This window comes from Epinephelus fuscoguttatus, linkage group LG12 (genome assembly GCF_011397635.1).
Source record: "Epinephelus fuscoguttatus linkage group LG12, E.fuscoguttatus.final_Chr_v1".
Classification (NCBI taxonomy): Eukaryota; Metazoa; Chordata; class Actinopteri; order Perciformes; family Serranidae; genus Epinephelus; species Epinephelus fuscoguttatus.
This window is the reverse complement of record NC_064763.1, coordinates 41976579-41999894: the sequence shown is the minus strand read 5'-3', so window position 1 is coordinate 41999894 and position 23316 is coordinate 41976579. Positions and strand designations below refer to the sequence as shown.

The following is a 23316-nucleotide window of genomic DNA, read 5'->3' as shown; positions in this document are numbered from 1 at the left end:
TATACAAGGACCTTCATTTACTTCACCTGCAGAGGGACCTTTAATTTGAAACAGGTTTATATTGGAGACCTTTACTTCTAATTTACCCACTTTTATAAATATATGTAATCATATTTTAGTAAGAATTATCTATTTATTCGTGCTCATGTCAATACCAACTTTTATTGATGAATTTATTGCACAATTTACTGTAAATCCCAAAACAAAAACTTTCAGCACTGACAAACAAAACTCAACATTAACACACATTTTTCTCTGTTTGTCTCCAGTCGGCTCATTTCTTTGACATGATGGACAAGATGGAGGTAAGAATTTAATCTGAAATCTGCATTACGTGAACTCGTCATGGTTTACTGACATTAACGTCCACCCTGCTGTGAAAGCTGTAATGATAACCAGTGTGTGTTTGTGTGATTAAATACGGGGACAAATTGATTATTTTTTCCTCATCAGTAAACAAAATTAATATATTTAAAGATTGAGAATATTTTGATTGATAAAAACAATGGTTACATTTATCTTTTTCAGTATATCTTGAGTTGTGGACTTCACAGTGCTCTGTTAATAGTTGTTGGAAATGTTCCACTCACATGAGTCAGAAACAGTCGTACGCAGCCATCGCTGGAATCTGATTCAACAAACAGTATAATATTTATAACTTTAGTGTAGCCTCATTTTTATTTGTAACTGTGATTCAAGATTCATGCAAAAAAAAAAAAAGAAAAAAAAAAAAGCTGTGGGGCATTCAAATGTTGACGTTTTGAAGGACAACGCCCAACAGTGCTTCTTTTCCTAAACCTAACCTACATAACTACATGTTAAGTACAGAACTTTACTTCAAGTATGTAACATAATGATGCCTAACCATGTTTCTTTTCCTAAACCTAACCTACGTAACTTCATGGTAGGAATGGAACTTACGTTAAGTACGTAACATGATGACACCTAACTACGTTTTTCCTAACCTATGTGACTTTACTTCACTAAACCTAACCCATGGAACTTTAAGTTAAATACAGAACTTTACGTTAAGTATGGAAGGTGACGATGCCTGACCATGTTTCTTTTCATGAATCTAACCCTAACCTATGAACTTTTATTTTTCTAAAACCAACAGTAACTTTGCTGTAAGTGCGTAACATGATGGCGCCCAACCATGTTTCTTTTCCATAAACTAAGTAATTTTACTCTGCTAAACCTAACCTACATAACTTTAAGTTAAATATGTAAATTTTGTTAAGATGCTATACAAACTGTCATATGAGGATACGTTGATGGGGTACATATAATAACAAATACTTAACTTAATTTAACACAGTATTTCTTCCCCTTCTGACCACACAAGGTTTTTGATACCCGGGTTATATTCTTGACATTTTAAATGTTTGATAATAAATTGTTTTTTCTTTTATTTCTGTCTGTTACACTGTGTGTATCTACGGCCTGACATCTCCTCTTTCTCCACTGTTGTTAAAAACACATCAGTGTAGTTTATTTTATCCACTGTCCTGCAAATGCTTAAATGTGGATTAATCCGCCGCTGAAAATAGTCCCCCACAAAGTTTGAGTGACGTATGAAACGATACATTCTTCAGGAGGGATCGATGAGCTCAGAGCTGACGATCAGACAGACTTAATACTGTGTTTCTCTTCCTGACGCTGATGCAGCAGGTGCCAGAAGCTGCTGAGATGAAGACAATCCCTCCGAGACAGAAGGCACGTCTGTCCATCTGTCTGTCCTCACGTCCATCCGTTCACACTGTCTCATTGTTTCATTCATATTGTTCGTGTCCACACAGACGCAGAGCTCAGTGTCTGTGTCTTCACTGTTTCTCCATCCATAACTGTGGATGTGTAGACAGCAGAAGGAACACAGTTTAAAACACTCCTGCATGGCTTCACTTTTCACCCCTGGAGGCTGCGCTCACAGTTTTTGCTCAGGCGGGGGCGCTGCTCTGTTACCAGGCCAGCTTTTGCAGCTCTGATGCTGCAGTTTCATTTAGGGTCAGTGAATCACTCCTAGTCAGGCCCCTCACCTGGGACCACCTCAGGAGACCCGACAGGGAGCCTTTCCCTTCGATAAAGTGGAGACGAGCGGAGGAGTGGACTGTTAATAGTGTGATATGTCACATCAAACACACTCAGCTTCTCTTCAGGGAAAAATAACTGATGATTAATTTTGTTTATTTGAACAAAAACTGGACCATCTGTCACGTTCAGCATCATCACTCATGCAGTTTGTTTGTGTGTGTGTGTGTGTGTGTGCGCGCGTGTGCGTGTGTGTGTGTATTTAATGTGTGTAACGGCTCTGTCTTCCTCTTTCAGGATGACTACATTCCTTATCCGAGGATCGAGGAGGTGAGACTCAACATCTGTTTCTTTGAAACGCAGTATTAAGGCTTCTGCATCCCGACAGAAACCAACAGGAAGTCAGTGAATGAGTGAGGCGAGGTCACTGTTACAGAGGTGTTGGTACTTTAAAGCACAGGAGACAAGAAATACAAGAATTTAGACTGTTCTCTTTTCATTTACGATAAATTGTCTGATAAATGTGCAACCCAGTCAGCAGAAAAAATGTTGGCGTTGTTCATTTCATCAAGCTGAGTGTAAGTTACATTTGTACATTATAATGTGGCATATAACAGAGTCCTGCATGAGTCCAGTTTTCAAGATCCGACCCGACCCGACCCGGCGATGTATAAACCCGCACCCGAACCGCAAACTCGCGCATCAGGCCAATTAGTACCGCAACCTGGTCCGACCCATTGAAACACGACCCACAGCCCGACCTGTAACCCGGATTTAAAGTAATCATTTTGGGTCATATTGGCTGAATATTGAACAGCATGTCGCCACAGTTAAGGTGCCAGTGAGTAAACAACGACCTGAATGAAGCAGCTCTCACAATAAAAACCTGACTTCAGATCCATCATCAGCCCTCTGTGTTCTTCTCCCATACGAGTGTAAAAGCACTCGTTTGTTACCTTTAATGCTTTTAAACTTTTAATCTATGTAAAGGAACTTTACATGTGTAATAATGGACTTACTTTCTGTCCAGAGCGACGTTCAGCAGTTACGAGCCGTCACGTGTATTTAGAATCCATCGAGGAGAGAAGTAATCCTTCAGGGAAACACTTCAGAAACATTACAAAGTGATAGTTGTACGTTTTATCCACTTATTTCTCAAATACCTAAATAATTATTTACTGTTTTGGAAGCGGTGCTTGTTAGTCGGTGGCAGCCATGTTGATTCTGTCGTCCAATCACAAATTGTGTCATTAGATGGTGAAACGCGTGTAAACAGCTAAACCAGTGACCGTTGCGAAATAGCGGAGGCGATCCTCAGAGAGTAAATAATGACCAAGATAGTTATCTGTAGTTTACCGAACTAATGACTGATGTGTTTATCTAAAACCCGCGATCCGACCTGCATGTTATTTTTTCCACCCAGATCTGAACCCGGGAAAAAATGTTTTTTTTTAAAAACCACCCGCAAATCAGCTGTTTTTGCAGGTACCTGCTGGTTCCTGACCCAGTGCAGGACTCTGGCATATAAACTGAATCTTTGTGTTTCAACAATACTGTGGTGAATGTGGTTATATTAACTCACAAAAATCAAATTGTTTCAGCTTAAAACAGCTTAAAATGGCAGGGGAAAAAAATGCTATCCATGGCACTATCCCGGCAGGAAACAAGGGGATGTATTGGTCAAAAATGACAACTTTTTGTGGCACTATCCTGACAGGAACATGGCAAAGTCTTCGTCAAACAAACAAAAAACAAACAAGCCGCTTCTTGTGGCACTTTTCTGCCACGCAATATTGTCTCAGTAAAACCAGTTGCTATTCGTGGCACTATCCTGGCAGGAAATGCAGTGATGACTTGCAACAAAATCTCCTGACGACAAAGTTAGCCCAAATACGTTGCTTTAGAAATGTTGATACGATACTTATAAAAACGTACAAGTGTATCCGTGGTTTGCGGAGACTGATAATGACAATATTTTCTTATCTTTTACAAAAGTGAAAAATAATTTGTGTGTCCGCCCCGTGATTCAGATTTAGATAATCTGATCCGTGAGACTGGAGTCAAAATGAATCTAGATTCGCTGCTGGTGGCGTTAAAAACAACGTCACATTAGTTTCTTTGAAGCACCTTAGATTGATTTTGAGTAGAGATGGTGCAATGACGCCCATCACAATGCATGTTGGGTAACATATCTGGCTGTGTGTGTGTGTGTGTGTGTGTTGTAGGTGTTGGAGAGGGGCGAGCCGTACCCTCAGGTCATCCTGCCGGAGTTCGGAGGTTACTGGATCGAGGATCCTGAGGCTCCTCCGCCTCCTGCACCTCCTCCCGCCTCCCTGGAGATCAAAGGGGAGGAGGAGGAGGAGGAGGGTGAGGAGGGGGCAGGAACAGAGAAGGAAGATAGACCCCCAGGGGATTATGGGTACAGACTGGAGGAGATCAGTGAGGCTGCCCGGGCGTACAGAAAGCACTTTCTAGGCAGGGTGAGAACTGAAGCGTCTGTTACTATGGTTACGTACAGGTTAATACAGACCAGATCACCATGACATCACGCTAACAACAACACTCACTTCCTGATAGAAAACAGGCCGTTGAACGACTCTTTGTTGTCATCTTTAATAAACCACATCTACCAGCATGGAAGCTGAGCATCGCACTGCTGTGGACGAGGCTGCCGGAAAATGTGTTTTACCCACCAAAAAATAAATCAGTATTTCTGTAGGTGTGTGCTGTATTTGTATATTTGCTTCGCTTTAGCTCACACACTAACCAGTCGACGCCGCAGTAAACCAGCAACTCAGTGCTTTCCTAAGTTAAACTACTGTTTCTGTCAGTAAAGTCTGGAGGCTTTGATTCAGCAGTTTCAGTCCCCCGTCAGAAAACACAGTCTGGCAGCAAGGTAAAGTAAATATTTTAAATATAGTGTAATGAAACATTGTGATAGGGTCTGTATCCTGAACTCTAATTGGTGGTTAAACTATCGAATTATGTTAAGGTTGAGATGAACACAAACACCTGATAATCAATCAGAAAGCAGGAATTCCTGACGACGCTGCATAATGACTTTCTCTCTCGCTCTGTTTCTGACTTTGTCTCTGTTTCTGACTGCCTGTCTGTTTCTGACCGTCTGTTTCTGTCTGTCTTTCTGCTTCTGTCGCTCTGTTTCTGTCTCTTATGTCGCTCTGTTTCTGTCTGTCACGTTTTCTGTCTGACTTTATGTCTCCCTGTTTCTGTCCATCTGTCTCAGGAACATTTGAACTTCTCCTGCTCATCAAGCAGTGTTGGAAATCTGCTGCTGTCTGTGAGACATGAGGAGGAGAAGGAGCAGGAGTCCCTTCATGTGATCATCAGGTACAAACATTAACTTCATGTTTCTGATATGAATGTAATGATTAAATGATATATTTTGGTGGTTTGAGTTGAAGGTGTGAGAAAGAATAGTATCAGTAACATTGTTAACACTGTGCTACATTACAGAGAAATACAAACCGTACTAATGAACCTTCATTAATATAGGCCTATATTTTATCTCCAAGTGCACGTCACACACTGAGCGAGCCGCCTGTTAATGACGCTGTGGGCTAATGGGCATGTAGCTACTTCCATGTTTCAGATGATAGGTCATGTTTGTAGTCGACCAATGAAGATGAGTTTACATATCACCTTGGGTTCGTCCTTCACCTTCTCAAAATGATCCCACACTTTGGATTTCCTGCCCGACATGTTATTAACTAGCCTGTGGAATAACCGCCGGTACCAGCCCTGGAGATTAACCTGACTCCTGTCTGACTGCTGAGCGTGGACACTTCCTGTGTCTGTCCTTTCAAAGTAAAGTCACACATGGTCCAGTCAGATAGGTTTGGATTTAAGGCTGCTGTCAGCCCTAGAGTGGTCTCTTTTGGTCTGAATCAGGGACTCATGTTGTTCCAAAGTTGTATAACTGCCTAGAGTTGGTTCGTGTTCTCACGGCAGCATTTACAAGAGGACCAGATCAAATGCCTTGTGTGAGAAAGCTGCTCTTGATTGGTCAGAATTTCCATGTGGGAAAAATCCAGGAAGTAAAGCAAACGTTGAAGAAGAGTACACTTGCAAGATAAATGTGACACTTTCTAATGTCACAATGGAGGGACAACTACGCAGGTTGATTTTAGCGCTGCTCATCGTGGACTATATTGCTGTCATTGTTCATTTTAGTCAAAGCATACAGTTTGAAAACGAGGCAAACGCGGCTCCAACTAGAAAACAATGTTTTGATGCGTTGGATGTGCTGAATGTGCATATTAAGGCAGTACAGGAGGAGGTGCACATTAATAATCCTCCAGGACTGTAACATGCTCATGTTTAACCCAAACAATGTGTCATGTGACTGCAGTTGCTTCACATCCAGGTCAAAGAGACTAAACTGTGACACAGCTTCAGACCTCTCTCAAGTTAAAGTAGTTAACACAGTGCTCACAGTGTGCTTACCTTCATTATTTAACAGACTTTATATTTGGCTGATGAAAAAGAGAACAACACATTTTAATCTGCTTCACTTTAACCTGTAACCAAAGATGTAAACGACCTGTTTGAATCAGCTTTTTACAGGTCTATCCATCAGGTTCAGGTCTCTGAGGTGTGTGTCTCGTGTCTCTGCAGGTCTCGGGTGAAAAGCGTCTACCACAGATTGTCCCTGACAGAGCTGCCCGACATCCCAAGTGTACCAGAGCTCGCCAAGGTAACACAAACACACAGCTGAAGGATAAAGCCGATAGAAATTAACTGAATCAATCACATTAAAATATAAAACAAACGTCACATCAGAAAAACACTGAATTATTTTCTGGGTCTGACATCTTCTGGTCTGAGCTGCTGCTTCTTTACTTTCATGTTTTAAGACTTTAAAGGTGAATTATTCTGCTGGTTTTCAGGTTCATAGGTAAATACTACAACATGTTTATATGCTTTAATGTTCAGAAAACTCTTTATTTTCCTCATCCTGTCTCTGCTGAAACACCTGTGTTCACCTGCTGTCTGAGACGCTCTGTTTTAGCGCCTGTCTCTTCAAGACTCTCCTCCCAAACAAGCACAGTCTGCTGTGATTGGTCAGTGTTTATCTCCGCTTCTCTGCACTGTCACTGCAGCCAAGGACTGACCAACGAACGAGAATAGTGTCTGATCTGAAATCAACATCAGCAGCATGATTTCCCTGACATTAGCATGTAGCTACATGTAGCAGTGTATGTAACGTAGTGTGAAGTTATAAACACACAGGTGGTTTTGGTCCCCTGGTTCAGAGGGTGTGTGTGCTGCTCTAATTGGAAGATCAGCGGTTTGATCCCTGGCCCCTCCTTGAGCAAGATACTGAACCCAGATTGCTCCTAATGGCCCAAATTGCACACTTTTTTTGTTGTAGCTCAGCAACAAGTTGATCTTATGTTGTCTCAGTGCTGCAGCTGATGTAAAAAAAATAAATCTGAATTTATTTTTGTTGTTTGTTTGATTATTAGCGGATGTAAACACCTCTCTAACTGTGTGTGGTTCCTCCCAAAGCTGCTGTGTGACGATGCTGCAGGCCTGCGCTTTAGCCCTGTCCTCTACCCCAAGGTGAGCACCAACATGTGTCTGCTGAATCACAGAGGAGCTCATGTTGGACTGATTTCTATTAAATCTGTCTGTCCATCCATCCGTCCGTCCGTCTGTCTGTCATCAGGCATCTCAGCTGATTGTGAACTACGATGAACATGAGGTGAACAACACCTTCAAGTTTGGAGTCATTTACCAGAGGTTTGGACAGGTAACAACCTTTTTTTTTAGCAACTTGTGTTTTTTTCCTGTCAGCGTGGAGCCATGAAAAGCAGCTGTTTTTCACAGAGACATCGTTGCGTCTCCAGCGGTGATTTTTGGGGTATATTTAAAACCACAACATGATCTTTTTCTAACTATAACCCAGCAGTGTTTGATCCTGAACCTAACTACACGATAACCACAGTGTTAATGAAACAGATGTGAACATGTGTCTGAATGTGTCGTGGGTCTGATGACGTTCTCACCTGTCCGTCAGGTGTCTGAGGAGGAGCTGTTCAGGAACAACGAGGAGACGCCGGCCTTCACCGAGTTCCTGCAGCTGCTGGGAGACACGGTGGAGCTGCAGGACTTCAAAGGGTGAGGACGAAGAATCAGTCATGTTTATAACCAGTCAGAGTCCAGAAAACTGCAGGAAGCTAGTTAGTTTACACGTCACAGTCAGACTGAGAGTTGATTTTTGGGAACAGAACCTGGATTTCTGCTTCATGTTGTGTTTTAATGGACAATAATAAAGTCCAGTGATGACGTACGTCCAGCAGGGAGGAGGAGGAGCTGTAACTAAAAGGTGTCCCTCCTCCCCCTGTGCAGGTTTCGGGGAGGTCTGGACGTGTCTCACGGTCAGACGGGCTCTCAGTCCGTCTACACCGTCCACCGACAGCAAGAGATCATGTTCCACGTCTCCACCAAACTGCCCTTCACTGAGGGAGACACACAGCAGGTAGACATCATGACTCAGCAGGACACAAAATGACTCAGCATTATACAACATGACTCAGCAGGACACAAGCATGACTCAGCAGGACGCAACATGACTCAGCATTATAAGACTTGACCCAGCATTGTGCAGCAAACAGCATGAGTGACTCTAGTGACTCTAACATGACGAGGCAGGATGTCATGTATCAGCTTCACATAAAGCAAGATCTAGCCTGAGAGAACACGACACACGTAACAGCATGAGAAGATGTAACATGTGACGTGAACATATGACACAGCTGTCGAGCTGAACCTGACCTGACGAGATGAGACATTACAACAACAACAAAAACACGACATGTCACACTGTAACACGACAATAACATGACGATCTCTTTCAGCTCCAGAGGAAACGCCACATAGGAAATGACATCGTGGCGGTGGTGTTCCAGGAAGAGGCCACACCTTTTGTCCCCGACATGATCGCCTCCAACTTCCTGCATGCCTTTATCCTGGTGCAGGTGGAGGAGCCCTGCTCTGACACCACCTTGTACAAGGTGGCGACATGTTCCTCCTACATGTCTTTGAGCATGTTTAATATTGACAGATGACATGTTGTGAAGTTGTTGTTGTTGTTATTGTTTATGTCAGTGACAGTAGAGACTGTTGTGATTGACAGGTGTCAGTCACAGCACGAGAAGACGTCCCTCCGTTTGGCCCGCCCCTCCCGAACCCAGCTGTTTTTAAGAAGGTAAGAGGAAGAGGAGGGTTGACTCAGTGTGCAGAGTGTGACACAAACTCACGTATGCGTTGTTTGTGTGTTCAGGGTCCAGAGTTCAGAGAGTTCCTTCTCACCAAACTCATAAACGCAGAGCTGGCGTGCTACAAGAGTGACCGTTTCGCCCGGCTGGAGGTAAGAACACCTAAAAACATTGTGCTGTCTGTTCATCAGCAGAGCTGTGTAACTAAGTACAGTTATGGAAATACTTGAGTAAAACACAAGGTACCTCAAAACTGTACTGAAGTACTCAAATAAATGCGTTCAGTTTTGGTGTTCCTCAGGGCTCAAGTTTAGATCCTCTGTTGTTTTCTTTATACATGATTAAATTCACACATGCGACAATACTAATGAATGTGTGTGTGTGTGTGTGTGTGTGTGTGTGCATGCGTGCGTGTAGGAGCGTACCCGGGCCGCCCTGCTGGACACCCTCCATGACGAGCTGCACAGACGCTCCCAGAGCATGCTGGGATTGACGTCAGGTCTAGAGGAGGACGGGCGAGCTGAGAACGGACACGCCCACGGTGGTCTGCTGGAGTCCATCAAGGTGTGTTTGTTTGTTTGTTTTTATTTGTGTGCAAAACTTTAGATTTGTGCTCCACTTTGTTCATGGTGACGAAATTTACAATCACTGAAGGCCCAGACACACCAAACAGACTTAAGAGAACTAGCGGTCACAAAAGCCTCCTGCTAGGTCCCTGATGTCGCTGTGTCTCTGTGAAAAGTTGTGCATGAACACACTGTAAAGACTACAGTCGACGGTCAACCAGCACATAGTTCTGCACCTGCATGAGAGAAAATACCCCTGCACACCAGCAGACAGTGTTAATCTGTAATCAGGAAGACCATCTTGATGCTACTTAGTTGGTTAGCCAGTTAGCACATTAACAACACAATCCTGTCAGCAAGTAAGATGACATTCAACGATGACAGTGCCCAAAGTTCTGCGCAGGTTAAATGCAGTGCTCCAGTCTTACGGTGTCCCATCATCCCGACAACAATAGAGACGTGTTTGGAACGAACAGAGATCCTTTCCAGGACAACAGGACGCAGTAAAGTCACTACTGACGCGTCAGAGGACGCAGCCTGTTGTTTCCCTGATAATGCTACACTGTTAACGACAAATCTGTGATGACATCAGGAGGAGTGCTGGTTAACGTCAGCAGTTAGTTGCTTGTTAACATAAGCTGTTAGCTTATAGTTGCTAACTAAAGTGAGCTATTAGTTGCTCGTTTATGTGAGCTGTTGGCTGGTAATTGCTAGATAACGTTAGCTGTTAGGTGCTAGTTAACGTTAGCTGTTAGCTGTTAGTTGCTAGTTAACATTAGCTGTTAGCTATCAGTGAGTTTCATTATGATGCGTTCAAGCTATACTGATGTTTTTTGTTGTTGTTGCCTCCTCAGTTAATTTATATATAAACTGTGGAACACTTATAAATAACAGCGACATGTTTTATGTCCAGTGTTAATCCAGACGCTGGTTACTCAGTAGTACTGACCTGTCACTCTGTCGTTCTCCATCAGAGGGCGATGCGAGGGAGGAGCGTCTCCATGGAGACCATGTCACGGGGCGGGGCAGGTCTGCCCACCAGTCTGAGTGGGGGGGGTCTGGCTCACATCAGCATTGAGGTGAGATGAGTTGGGTTTTTTCATCCACATATTTTTTATACGCATTGTCAATTTGTGCATTAAAAAAAACCTGAGTGGAAACAACATCACAAGTTCAAGTGAGGTCATTTAGACTACGTGCAGTGGGTGGAAAAGAACATAAAATCACTTTTTTTTTTTTTTTTGCTGATTTGCTTCATTTGGATTGAAACCTTACTGATGAAAAACTTTTGTCCTAATTTGGTTGAGTTTTATTTGTTACACTTACTTTGTTAATTTTAATTTGCTTTATTAAATTGGTTTTATATATAAATATATTGTGGGAACATCGACTAGATAGACTCTGACTACCGTAAAACTTCAGTAAAACGCCCAGTCTCTTTTACCAGCCCGGTGTAGCTTCACATTTTGACAAATGAAGGCCTGTCTCAATTAGAGGCCTGGTCTGGTTGCCACGCAGTTTGTTTTATGAAACTTCTTTGGATGTATAAAACCAGGTTGTTTTCTACTTGCTGGAGCTAACTTTAGTTCGCTGCTTCGATCACCTAACAAATATAAATGTTTAAACTTTGTTTATTCTCTACAATTCAATCGTTCAGTTCATTTTACAGAAACCATGAGCACCAAAGAATATCTGCATTTATTTAGATTTAGAGACGCTAAAAGTGGTGACTCCTTCATAATTGATGTTATTCACAAACCGAAAATTTAAACTAGTTAATGTTCGCACTGATTTAAAAAAAAACAGTTTGACTGTATTTCCTGTCTTTGCAGTGCAGCAGGTTTGTGTAACAGGAATAAAAAGCCTGTCCCAAATATAAGCCGGGGCTATTAATTAAAGTTTTACAGTAATTCTATTCTTCTTCTTCTTCTTTGGTGTCAGTAACGTGGTGTCTGGATCTCAGTTTTTATCTCAGTTAACTTAGTTTTTTATTGAAGGAAAGAATCAGTATAAAAACATTAATATTACAGTTCTGTTCTTTATATATAAATTATATTTTTATTTGTCACAGTGTGTGTTAACAGCTGTTGTGTGTTGTGTGTCAGTGTAACGTGAAATCTCCTGTGAAGAGACGTTCAGGACTTTTTCCTCGTCTGCTGAGCGTCGACAGCCAAACAGAGAAACACAACCTGAGGAGGTAACGTCTTCTTTCAGGCTCTGCTGCTGAAACCACAACATTACATCTTATAACACACCTGTACAATCACCTGTACAATCTACAACATAACACACGACAGTCAGGCCGTTCTGTCCTCCACCACATGTCGTTCTTTAACTCTTTCCTGTTTCAGCCTCCTCAGCGAGCAGAGGAGCTTCGACAGCTGCCACCCGACACTGGAGGTGAGGTCAGAGCTGCCGTCCAATCCCAGCTCTCCAGAGGCGGGACAGCGGGACAGGTGTGTTTGAGCGGGCAGGTAGTTTGGTTACACACACATCATAAAGCGAGTGAAGAAGAAGACGGTCGGCAGATGAAGGTGGATGCATACAATAAATACAAACAACAGTTTTATCATGTAAATAATGTAAACACTACTGTTGTTTGTTTTTATTCAGTGTTTCTCACTAAGACTCAGTAATGTGATAAACACGGCTGATCATTTCCTTCTTCATGAAACACAAACAAAGACCTGGATTGTTTACATCCTTGTTTATTTACCATCAGTGTGACAAACACTGAATATTAATATAACTTTAATTTATTTAAAGTGAAACACAGAGAACCTTTAAAGGCTAAAAACACAAATCCAGGAAATACACAAATATCCGAAACATAGAACCAAAAATGTGCCAAAAGAAAAACTGGTGAAACAGTGTTCATCAGTCCTGAGAGAAACATAGAACCAAAAATGTGCCAAAAGAAAAACTGGTGAAACAGTGTTCATCAGTCCTGAGAGAAACATGGAAACAGAAACAGGAGTGTGTCGGCTGATGTTTTGTTTCACTCTGCAGGCCTCACATAAAGAAGGAGAGCAGTAAGATCTCCAGATCGACATCCAGCACCTGCAGCTTCAGCGTCCCTGCTGACGACACACACCTGGTGAGAAAATACACAGGAGTTCATGTTTGTTCCTCTGACAGTAAAGTCAAATTAATACCTTCAAACAGTGGTGAGCAGAGCTCAGATCAGAGTCCTGCAACACGCAACCTCCCAGTTACCCGTAAAGCTCAGTACCAGAACAGACCCATTACCTGTCATTATGTCCAAGTCAAAGCCACACCTGTGATCAAACCCCCCCCAGGCTCCAGTCCCTCACATGAAGCTGGTTCTCCGTTCCTGAACTGGACGTCTCTTTGACTGGATGGTGAAAACATTCAATCACTGCCAGGTTAGGAAACATGTTAGCATGCTCCTTCCACCACCATCAAACCTCCAAAGGATCTGAACTCCATGTAGGCTGCCACCTCATCCTCGGGCTGCAAAGTTTCATGGCTGGAGTCCTCCACGTCGGTGACCAATGTGACCACGGGGTCAAAGGTTACCCTTGTATTGCTGACTTTCAAAATAAAAGGAACTGCAGCTTGATAATAGTGATTTAGATGTTAAATATTACACATATACTGCACTGCTTTTTATTGCGTTTTATTCTGAAAAATAAAAATAATATTTTTGCTGCCCACCCGCGTGGAGTTCCTTCCGCCTCACTCCCTGCCGCTAAGACACTACTTAGAGTGGATGGCAGCTCAAACCTTAGTCGCTTTAGCAACTCAAAGTCAACCAGCTCAAACCCCCCAGCCCCAGGGTTCACAGCGGGCTGGGTCTAACCCATGTAACAGCAGCAACAGAAGGTTTGCTAATCCAGCAGGGACTTGGGGCAGTCGGGAGGGTGGTCCGGTAACAGAAACACAGTGTGTGTGGACTTGTGGTGGGTGCTGGTCATTTGTCGATGTTAACGGTCTCCATTTCTAAGCTAACGTTAGCTAGTGTTGCCAAGTGTTAGCACTGTAGCAGAGCTGAAGAGAGCCAGGGAACTCAGGAACGTGCATCACGCTGCATTTGGATTTTTTGGGAAAATTTGTCCCGAGTCCTTCACTTACAGTCAGTCCACAGGCTGTTAGAGACAACAGAGGAAGTCAGGGAAGGTCTCAGTTTTAAGTTAAGTTACAACTTGTTCACCCATCTGCAATAAACAAAACAGTTAACACTGGTCAAAAGTTCCATACAGAACCTTTTAAAAGGAGCTGAAATCACTTGAGAATGAAACTAAGGAAACACACAGTCTGAATTTATTGAGACAACAGGAAGTTCTGCCGTGGATCAACAAATTAAAACACTTTAAAGCTCATATTTTAATGGAGTTATCATTAATATTCCTCTGTCTGCTCTCTGTGTCTTCAGCTCGCCCAGGCTGCGCTGGTTGAAGGTCAAAGTTCAGCTCCGCTCATCATCTGTCGCAGCCCCACAGGTTCAACACACACATAAATGAACACTTGTGCTCGACTAATATTTACCTCTGTGTTAACCTGACTGTGACGACTCACAGTTTGTTGTCTGTCGTCTTTCAGAGGTGAAAAATAAAAACTCTCCCAGATCCAACCTCAAGTTTCGCTTTGACAAGTTGAGTCACTCGGCTGCAGTAAGTCCGACTTTATGTATTTGTGTGTGTGTGTGTGTGTGTGTGTGTGTGTAAAGTGACTCTGGACTCTAAAGCCTGGATGTCACCTCATCTGTTTATTTATCTATCCAATATGTTTTAAAGAAATATATTTTTCACATAATTGTGACTGTTTACATGCTGACGTCATTCAGTCAAACTTTATTTATATAAATCCTTTCATACAAGTCAGTTCTTCACAGCTGAGTCACAGTCTCATTATAAACTCTCTTTCAGTTCAAATTTTATCTAAATGTTGTTAAAATTTCAATTGAATCTCCAGAAAATGGTCAAAATAGAACTCTGATCTTAAGTAAAGGTAGAAATACTCTGTTCTAATTAAAACCCTATTTTCTAAAGTTTACTGATATAAATGTACATTTTATGTCACAGTGTGTGTACTTCATAATGAGTACTTTTACTGTAGGTACTTGTATTTTGATCTCAATAATTTTGTACTTCCCCACCAGCTGTTTATATGTCATACTTTTATTCATATGGAAATCAGACTTCAGTTTGATGTTATTTGGAGGATTTCCTGTAAAATCAGCCAAAATCTGAGTTAACTTTGGGTGGAAAGTTGAAAGTAGCAGAAAATGGAAATACTCTACATGTACATGTACCTCAAAATTGTACTGATTGAATGTACTTATTGTAAAACTTCAGTTAAAAGCGCAGTCTCTTTTACCAGCCCGGTGTGGCTACACATTTTGGCAAATAAAGGCCTGTCTCAATTGGAGGCCTGATCTGGTTGCCAAGCAGTTCTAAAACGTTATAATATATAAGAATAGATCTAGGCGAATTAATTATTTTGCAGCTTTATAGTGATCGGGAGATACATAATTGACTATTATTAATATATGAAGAAGGGGTGGGAATAGATAAGTTTGTACTTCCTCCTACTGTCGACTACTGTATGATTATTTTCTTTATTTGCTACTTAGATGTTTGAAATTAACTGCTGCTACTACGAATTAATTTTTATAGAAGTTGTTTGGATGTATGAAACCAGATTGTTGGCGACCCACTTGAGCTGACGTTAGTTAACTGCTTACATCACACATACAAATAAATGTTTAAACTTTTGTCAGTATAGAGATGCTACACATTGTTAGCTGGGTTGATTTCATTTTACTGAAATCGTATTTCCTAACTTTGCTGAGCAGTTTTGTGTAAACAAAATTTAAGGCCTGTCCCAAATATAGGCCTGTTGAGTTCAGTGATTTAAACAAAAAATATCCCGGGCTACTAATTGAAGTTTTACGGTATTTATTTAACACCACTGCAACAGAAGAAGCAGTAATTCAGAGAGCTCCAGTCAAATGATGGAAAACAGTGTGAAACAAAACACGATGGAAATCTGACATTTGTTAGTTTGATGTTTTAATGTGAGGACGGATACAGTCGTCACCTTTCAGCTCTTCATTTACATCATTCACTCAGTATTTCTCTGCTTTCATCTACAAAACAACAAAACATCCGGCAGCTGAACTCTGTCTCACTGTTACTGTGGTTAAATGTGGAGAAAATAATGTGAAGACACTGACGTGTTGAGATGTTTAAATATTTTCTGACTGTAACACTTGTGTCAACACGTGTCTGTCTGCAGCAGGGGAACTAAACTGAGAGCAGAGGGAGGTGAGTATCAGAGTATCACAAGTATAAATCCAACTTAAAAACAACACATACAAACAGGTTCTAGAAATGTTCACACTTCTCTCCAGACTTCTGACTTATTCATACTTTAAAGCAAATGTTTCATATCTTTCATACATTATCGGTAGAATTCGACTTTTAAAGCCAGATATTCGGTGCAGCTTCAGCTTTTCAACATCCAGCATTCACACTGAGGTTTCTACAGATATTTCCTTCTCTGGTTATTTGTCTCTTCTGCTTTGGCAGATTAACAATGAGGAGGTTCAGTCAAACGTCCAAGGAGGAGGAGGAGGAGGAGGAGGAGAACATTAATGTGAAGACACTGATGGACAGTCACACACACTGAGGATAAAAAGGGAAATCACTTCAACATATTCGTCCTTCGCTGCTGCAGCTGCATCTTTTCTGCTCAGAGGGAATCAAACCTGCAGGACTGTGCATGTCAACACACACACACACACACACACACACACACACACATTACTTTCCGTAATTTAAATCCTCACACCATGAAAACGCGTTAAATTTTCTTCTGCTGTGTCTCTGGAGGAGATAAATGACACAGATGATGTCATAGTGATGTCATCAGGGTCACATCAGACTGCGTGGGCTGCATTTTGGTGTCGCACTGATGCAGTTTGTCGATTTGTGAGTTTGATCTTTAACGGTGCCAGAATTGTGGTGCAACTTTAGAAACAGTCTTTATATGAGTTCATATTTAACATGTGCAGGTCCCACACAGCAGTAAGTTTCATCATGACAGGGACGTCCCTGTCTTTAAACCGAACACGCCCTCCTGTGACGTATGATAATGATCTCAACCCAAATCTAAGAGTGTCCCAGGTGAACCAGGTGAGCCGGGCCATCAAACACTAAATGTACTGAGCAGAGTGACTCACAAAAACAGAGTCCTAAATGACTGACAGAGAGCCTGCGCTCCAAACTGGAGGTGTTTGAAAGATCCATGTGCATTATGGGACATGTAGGATCTGGTGTTTCATAGTGGAAGCTTATGGTGCTTCTCAGAGTTGAGGATGCATTCTTGGTAGGACGGGTCCGACAGAGGAAAGGCAGGACTTCTTCCTGTCATTCTGAGAAGAAGTGTGCATCATTGGAAAGTCCTGCCTTTAAATCAAAGCAACAATTTCAGAATCCGTGAAAGAACTGCAATCCTTACAAATGAAGGTGGTGACAGCAAGACAGTTACGAACTCAACCAACCCAGTCGCCAGAATAAATGTTGGCATCGTACATTTCTGCAAACCACGGAAAAATGTGTATGTTATACATTATATATTATATATGTTATATATGTAATAACCACTTTTCACGTCACTATGCCGACCGGAAATGCAGGGACAGGTCGCTAAACACAACAATTTGTGTTGTTTGTTGGTGTTGAACGGTGGTCTGCAGGTTGGCAGGTGTCTCTCTGAGGTGTCACACCATCCACCATCAACACCTTATGTTGGTGTCTTTTAGTGACCTATCACTGCCGATAGGTCCCCAAAAACTTTTTCTTACCATAACCACAAGGTTTTTGTACCTAAGCGTAACCACACATTAACCACAGCACTGCTAAAAAGTAAAGTTTCACTGTATTCATATCATAACGTACAAAAGTGACGTATCTGTGGTTTGCAGAAACGTACAATGCCAACATTTGTTCTGGCGACTGGGTCGACGTCTGTTAAAGTCTGATGAAGTGTTTTTTTTTTTTCAGGGACGCTGAGCTGAAGGCTGATGTTCACAGGAAAATACTAAATAATATTTCTCTCATTTATCGCCTAATATTTAATTACCTAATATTGTTTTTGTTATTTTTAGTTTTAATAGACCCTATTAGGGCCGATGTCACGATGACATCATGTTATCAGCTGGAGGTGCAGCTGCCTCTCCCCCACAGGGCTGTAGGCTCCATAGGAGTGTTAAAATGTGTTTGTCTTGTTGTGTTATTGGGAGCCAGAATAGAAGGAGTCATGGCTCAAAACCAGCCGCCACTGCCCGTCAACAAAAACAAAGACAACTATGGTTAAATGTGATAAGACCAAAGGACTGGACGGAGGCCATCATCAAAAATGCTCACATGTGCAGCGCACACTTCATATCAGGTTAGGGAAAAAGTATTTCCTGTTGTAGGGATGAATAAGGTTATGTGTATTAAGGGTTATCATGTCCACCTCATCAGAAACTGGGGAGGGATTAAGAGGAAGATTGGATTTCTCTGCAACGCTAACTTTTTAGCACATTAGCTAACGTTAGCTTCCATAGCAAAACAAACAAGTGTGGTCCTCCTTTGTAAGATTGGCTTCCTGTGACATCATCCATCCACTGAGTGAGAGCATACGGTCGGCCAGTCTGGTCCGCTTGGTCAGTGTTTACTTATTCAAGTAACACTGGCGGTCCCGGAGAGTGAGTGACCTGACATGGTGCGTTGGTAAATTCAGTCTGATGCTCTACACTAAAATGAGAGCCCTGTTGGTGGAAGAAACGCAGCGTTATATTTCTACATGAATGAACCAACGGTTAAGTTAATCACACATTCACTGCGCTCGGCGCTCTGCTGCTCCGTCTCCACAGACAGAGTGTCCAGAGTGCGCTCTGCCACTCTGAGAGTGCGCTGCTCTGGATAACCCAACGCTACATTCAGACAGCGCTCCCAATTTATCAACGCTCCAGTTTGTGTCAGAGTGCGCTCCCACACTCACAATGAGTGTTTCTGAACGCACCACTCACATCATCTTCCTCCATCGTCTAAAACAAGACAACACAACTTGTTAGCTAGCGCTAGCTAATGTCTGTGGAGAACTGTTTTGCCTCCAGCTAAGCCCCGCCCACCAGAATACATCACACTGTTTACCAACAGTAAAGGGTCTATAAATGTAACATGTTTTGGTATTTGTTTTTCCCATCAGCAGATACAAATATTAATGAATGCACTTTGACATTTAAGTTGATAAAAAAATGAGTCATTATCAGATTACAACCTGAAGGTACCAGAGTGACGTCTGGTTCATACTCTGTGATCAGCATTTATTTATTACATCAGAAACATGACTTTGCGTCTTTTTTGGCTAAAATTTGAAAAAAATAAAGTTTTCGCACATTTAAAACTTTAAATTCAGTTTTCCCAGAAAGTTTTGCTGCAGACAGAAGTCAAGATTTTACCAAACACTTCAATTAATAATTTTTTAATCAGTTTCCTGCTGCGTGTCCAGGTTCAGGTCCCGCACGTTAAATTAATAATATAACCAGGGGTTATGGTGATATCCTGCTGAACAGAAACATGCCATAATAATAAATGAATCCTAATTTATCAGTCAATAAATGTGACATTACTGCAATATTTTTATGATTACATACAAATGTATGTGAATTTACAGCAGTTATCTGTAATTGAAAATGTCCTCTGTTAAAAAATGATTTATTTCTGTGATGGAAAATCAAAGGAATGTTTAATTTTAGGGTAAATCACATAAATTCTACATATGCATGTCTACATTTACATTCAGATTCTAAAAGAAAACATTTCACTGTAAAAACATGTTCGCTGCATTAATTTATCCTTTCATGTGACATTAAAAAGTTTAAATGTAACCTGCAGAAGCGCTCGCAATAATCACTTTAAACTCTCGACAGCCACAGACGATCACTGCATGTACAGTGTTGTGCAAAAGTTTGGGCACCTCTGGTCAAAATTCAGTTTACTGTGAAAAGTTCAGTGAGTAGAAGATGAGCTGATCTTCAAAAGTCATGAAGTTAAAGATGAAACATTTATTTTCTGTAAGATGACTTTTTAATTTCAATGTTTTACAGTTTCACAATAACAAAAAAGAAAAAGGGGCTGAAGCAAAGTTTGGGCACCCTGCATGGTCAGTGCTCAGTAGCGCCCCCTTTGGCAGGTACCACAGCTTCCAAACACTTTCTGTCTCCAGCTCAGAGTCTCTCAGTTCTTGTTTGGAGGATTTCTTGCAGCTCTGTGAGATTCTTGGGCCGTCTTCACGCTCTGCTCTTTGAGCTCTATCCACAGATGTTTGATGATGTTTAGGTCGGGGGACTGTGAGGGGCGTGGCCAAACCTTCAGCTGGCTCCTCTTGAGGTCGTCCATTGTGGATCTGGAGGTGTGTTTAGGATCATTGTCCTGTTGTAGAAGCCATCCTCTCTTCATCTGCAGCTTTTTTACAGATGCTGTGATGTCTGGAATTTAACTGAATCCATTCTTCCCTCTACCTGTGAAATGTTCCCCGTGCCACTGGCTGCAACACAAGCCCAAAGCATCATCCATCCACCCCCGTGTTTAACAGTTTGTTCTCCAAACATACCTCAAAGTTCTATTTTACCTTCATCAGTCCACAGGACTTGTTTCCAAACAGCATCAAGCTTGTTCAGATGTTCCTTTGCAAACTTGTGATGCTGTAGAACAGTGCACCACCACTCCAGAGTCTGATCAATCTTCCTGCAGGTCTTTTGCAGTCAAACAGAGGGTTGATTTGCCTTTCTAACAATCCTACGAGCAGCTCTCTCAGAGAGTTTTCAGCTTGACCTCCACAGTTCCTGTTAACTGCCATTTCTTACTGACATGACCAACTGAGGAAACAGCTCCCTGAAAACACTTTGCTATCTTCTTCTAGTCTTCATCAGGTCTTTTAGTTTTCAGAGTGCTAGGCAGCTGTTTAGAGGAGCCCATGGCTGCTGGTTGTTGGGACAAGGTTTCAGGAGTCAGTTGAAATCTGCATTACCTGGCCTTTCCTAACGATGACTGTGAACACTTTTGGACGATGTTCCTTTAATTATTATTTTTTTTACTCTAAAATTGTACAAAACTAAAATGATACACTGATCTTACTAAAATGTTGAAAAGCATTTTTCAATCTTAACTTTCTTCTACTCACTAAACTATTCACAGTAAACAAACTTGTGACCAGAGGTGCCCAAGCTTTTGCAGCCACTGTGACTCCGTGTTGCTCTGAATCTAAATATTATAAATGTTTTTCTTTGTATCTTTGATGACGTCTGTATGTTCACTCCGTTTTAAATGTAAACATCATCTTCACGGCCGACGCTTGTTGAACCGTCAGTCTGTCGTCATCACTGCAGCCGCGAGTCAAACAAATGCTGTGAAGACATTAACGTGAACGCGCCGAACACGACAGACTGTAAACCTGCAAAAACAGGAAGCTTCACTGCCGTCTGATGCAAAAACTGACAGGAAACAGGAATAATTTGCACTACAATGACACGTCGCTCTGTGGGTGTTATATATATGAAATATGAAATATGTACAGTCTGAAGCACCGACCGAACTGTAACTGTCTCCACTGCACTGAAAGCACAAACTGTTCCTTCTCTTCTCGCTCTGATTTCAGGTGTAAATCTGTTTCTTTTTTTCTGTGTTCAGATTTTTTCAGAATAAGAGTAATAATTTATTTTGAAAGGGCGATGATGACAGGAAGATGTAGCATAAACAAAGATGTCGCTCTGTGTGTGTTCAACGTTCTGCATTGTGATGGAGAGACATGAAAATCTGAAGTTATAAAGTTTCTGCAGGACGACAACGATATTTGTTTCTTCTTCTGTGGTGTGTGTGTGTGTGTGTGTGTGTGTGTGTGTGTTAGCTCTGATTGTTTCTTGGTACTGTTATAAACCTTCCTTCTGTCCCTCTGCTGATAGATCAACAAACACTGTTAAAACAAAATGAAATTAATTAATTTCATAATAATAATAATAATAAAATTAACAGTATTTTAAAAGAATTCACATTTTGAGCCAGTCCAACTAATTTTTATTTAGTTTCTAATCAGTCAGATGTGTCACTGCTGTCACTTTATCTTGTCATTTTTGTCTCCATATGTTCTTGTTTTGTTCTTCTATTTTTTTTCAGACTTTTGTTTTACTTTTCATGTCTTATTATTTAATCATTTATTTTCTCTATTTATCTGTCATATTGCTGTATTTGTGCTAAAATGATTTATCTTATTGTTTTATTACAAATTAAATTACATGAATTTATAATAAATTACAGGAAATCACATTGTGGTAAATCAAATCGAGTTAAATACAGTTAATTGGAATAAAATTGTTTTGCAGTAAATTAAATGAAGTCAAATAAAATTATAGTAAACAATATTACAGCAAATTAAATCACAGCCTGTTATTTTACAATAAATTATATCATGGTAAATAATATTACAGTTAATTAAATTATAGTAAATTACATTATGGTATATTAATTTATTTTGCAATAAATTAATTAATAGTATTCAGTGATATTACTGTGAATTCAATTAATTTCACTTAAAATATTACAATAAATCAAATTAAATTACAGTAAATATATTAAAGAAATGAATTTGAATTACTGGAAATTATATCACCATAATTTGAATTACCGTCAGTTAATTTACAAATAAATTATATTGCAGTAAATAATATAACAGTTAATTAAATTATAGTAAATTACATTATGGTAAATTACATTATATTGCAATAAATTAAATGACAGTAAATTGTATAATGGTAATTTACACGATAGTCAGTTATATTACTGTAAATTCACTGCAGTAAATTATGGTGAATCTAATTAAATTAAATAGATTACTCATGGTAAATTAAGGTAAACATATTGTAGAAATTAATATAAATTACAGTTAATGATATTACTGTAAATTAAATTGCAGTCAGTTATTTTAAATTATATTGCAGTAAACGATATCACAGTGAAAGAAATTAAATTACATCATTGTAAATTAAATACAATTACAATAAATATATTAAAGAAATTAAAGGACAGTAAGGCGGCACGGTGGTCTGGTGGTTAGCACTGTCGCCTCACAGCAAGAGGGTTGCCGGTTCGATCCCGGGCGTGGGAGCCCTTCTGTGCGGAGTTTGCATGTTCTCCCCGTGTCAGCGTGGGTTTCCTCCAGGTGCTCCAGCTTCCTCCCACAGTCCAAAGACATGCAGGTTAATTGGTGACTCTAAATTGTCCGTAGGTGTGAATGTGAGTGTGAATGGTTGTCTGTCTCTATGTGTCAGCCCTGTGATAGTCTGGTGACCTGTCCAGGGTGAACCCTGCCTCTCACCCAGTGTCAGCTGGGATAGGCTCCAGCCCTCAGTGACCGTGAACAGGATAGGCGGTTATGGAAAATGAATGAATGAATGAATCAGCCGCAGTGGC

The 23316-nt window shown here is 40.9% G+C and overlaps 1 protein-coding gene across 3 annotated transcripts in view; it reads left to right on the top strand.

Moving 5' to 3' along the window:
• The window catches only part of LOC125897769 (rap1 GTPase-activating protein 2-like), a 45490-nt gene extending 27024 nt beyond the window's left edge, over nucleotides 1-18466 (top strand). For all 3 annotated transcript variants that reach the window (XM_049591147.1, XM_049591146.1, XM_049591148.1), the window contains 21 exons: nucleotides 270-305; nucleotides 2326-2358; nucleotides 4254-4508; nucleotides 5273-5376; nucleotides 6664-6742; nucleotides 7558-7611; nucleotides 7718-7801; nucleotides 8069-8169; nucleotides 8401-8530; nucleotides 8910-9065; nucleotides 9188-9259; nucleotides 9335-9421; nucleotides 9687-9833; nucleotides 10810-10914; nucleotides 11941-12032; nucleotides 12187-12291; nucleotides 12845-12932; nucleotides 14232-14298; nucleotides 14399-14469; nucleotides 16097-16125; nucleotides 16390-18466. In XM_049591147.1, coding sequence (XP_049447104.1) covers nucleotides 270-305; nucleotides 2326-2358; nucleotides 4254-4508; nucleotides 5273-5376; nucleotides 6664-6742; nucleotides 7558-7611; nucleotides 7718-7801; nucleotides 8069-8169; nucleotides 8401-8530; nucleotides 8910-9065; nucleotides 9188-9259; nucleotides 9335-9421; nucleotides 9687-9833; nucleotides 10810-10914; nucleotides 11941-12032; nucleotides 12187-12291; nucleotides 12845-12932; nucleotides 14232-14298; nucleotides 14399-14469; nucleotides 16097-16108 — 1878 coding nt within the window. In that variant the 3' untranslated portion in view covers nucleotides 16109-16125; nucleotides 16390-18466. The remainder of the gene's footprint in view (nucleotides 1-269; nucleotides 306-2325; nucleotides 2359-4253; nucleotides 4509-5272; nucleotides 5377-6663; nucleotides 6743-7557; nucleotides 7612-7717; nucleotides 7802-8068; nucleotides 8170-8400; nucleotides 8531-8909; nucleotides 9066-9187; nucleotides 9260-9334; nucleotides 9422-9686; nucleotides 9834-10809; nucleotides 10915-11940; nucleotides 12033-12186; nucleotides 12292-12844; nucleotides 12933-14231; nucleotides 14299-14398; nucleotides 14470-16096; nucleotides 16126-16389) is intronic.
• Nucleotides 18467-23316: the final 4850 nt, after the last annotated feature.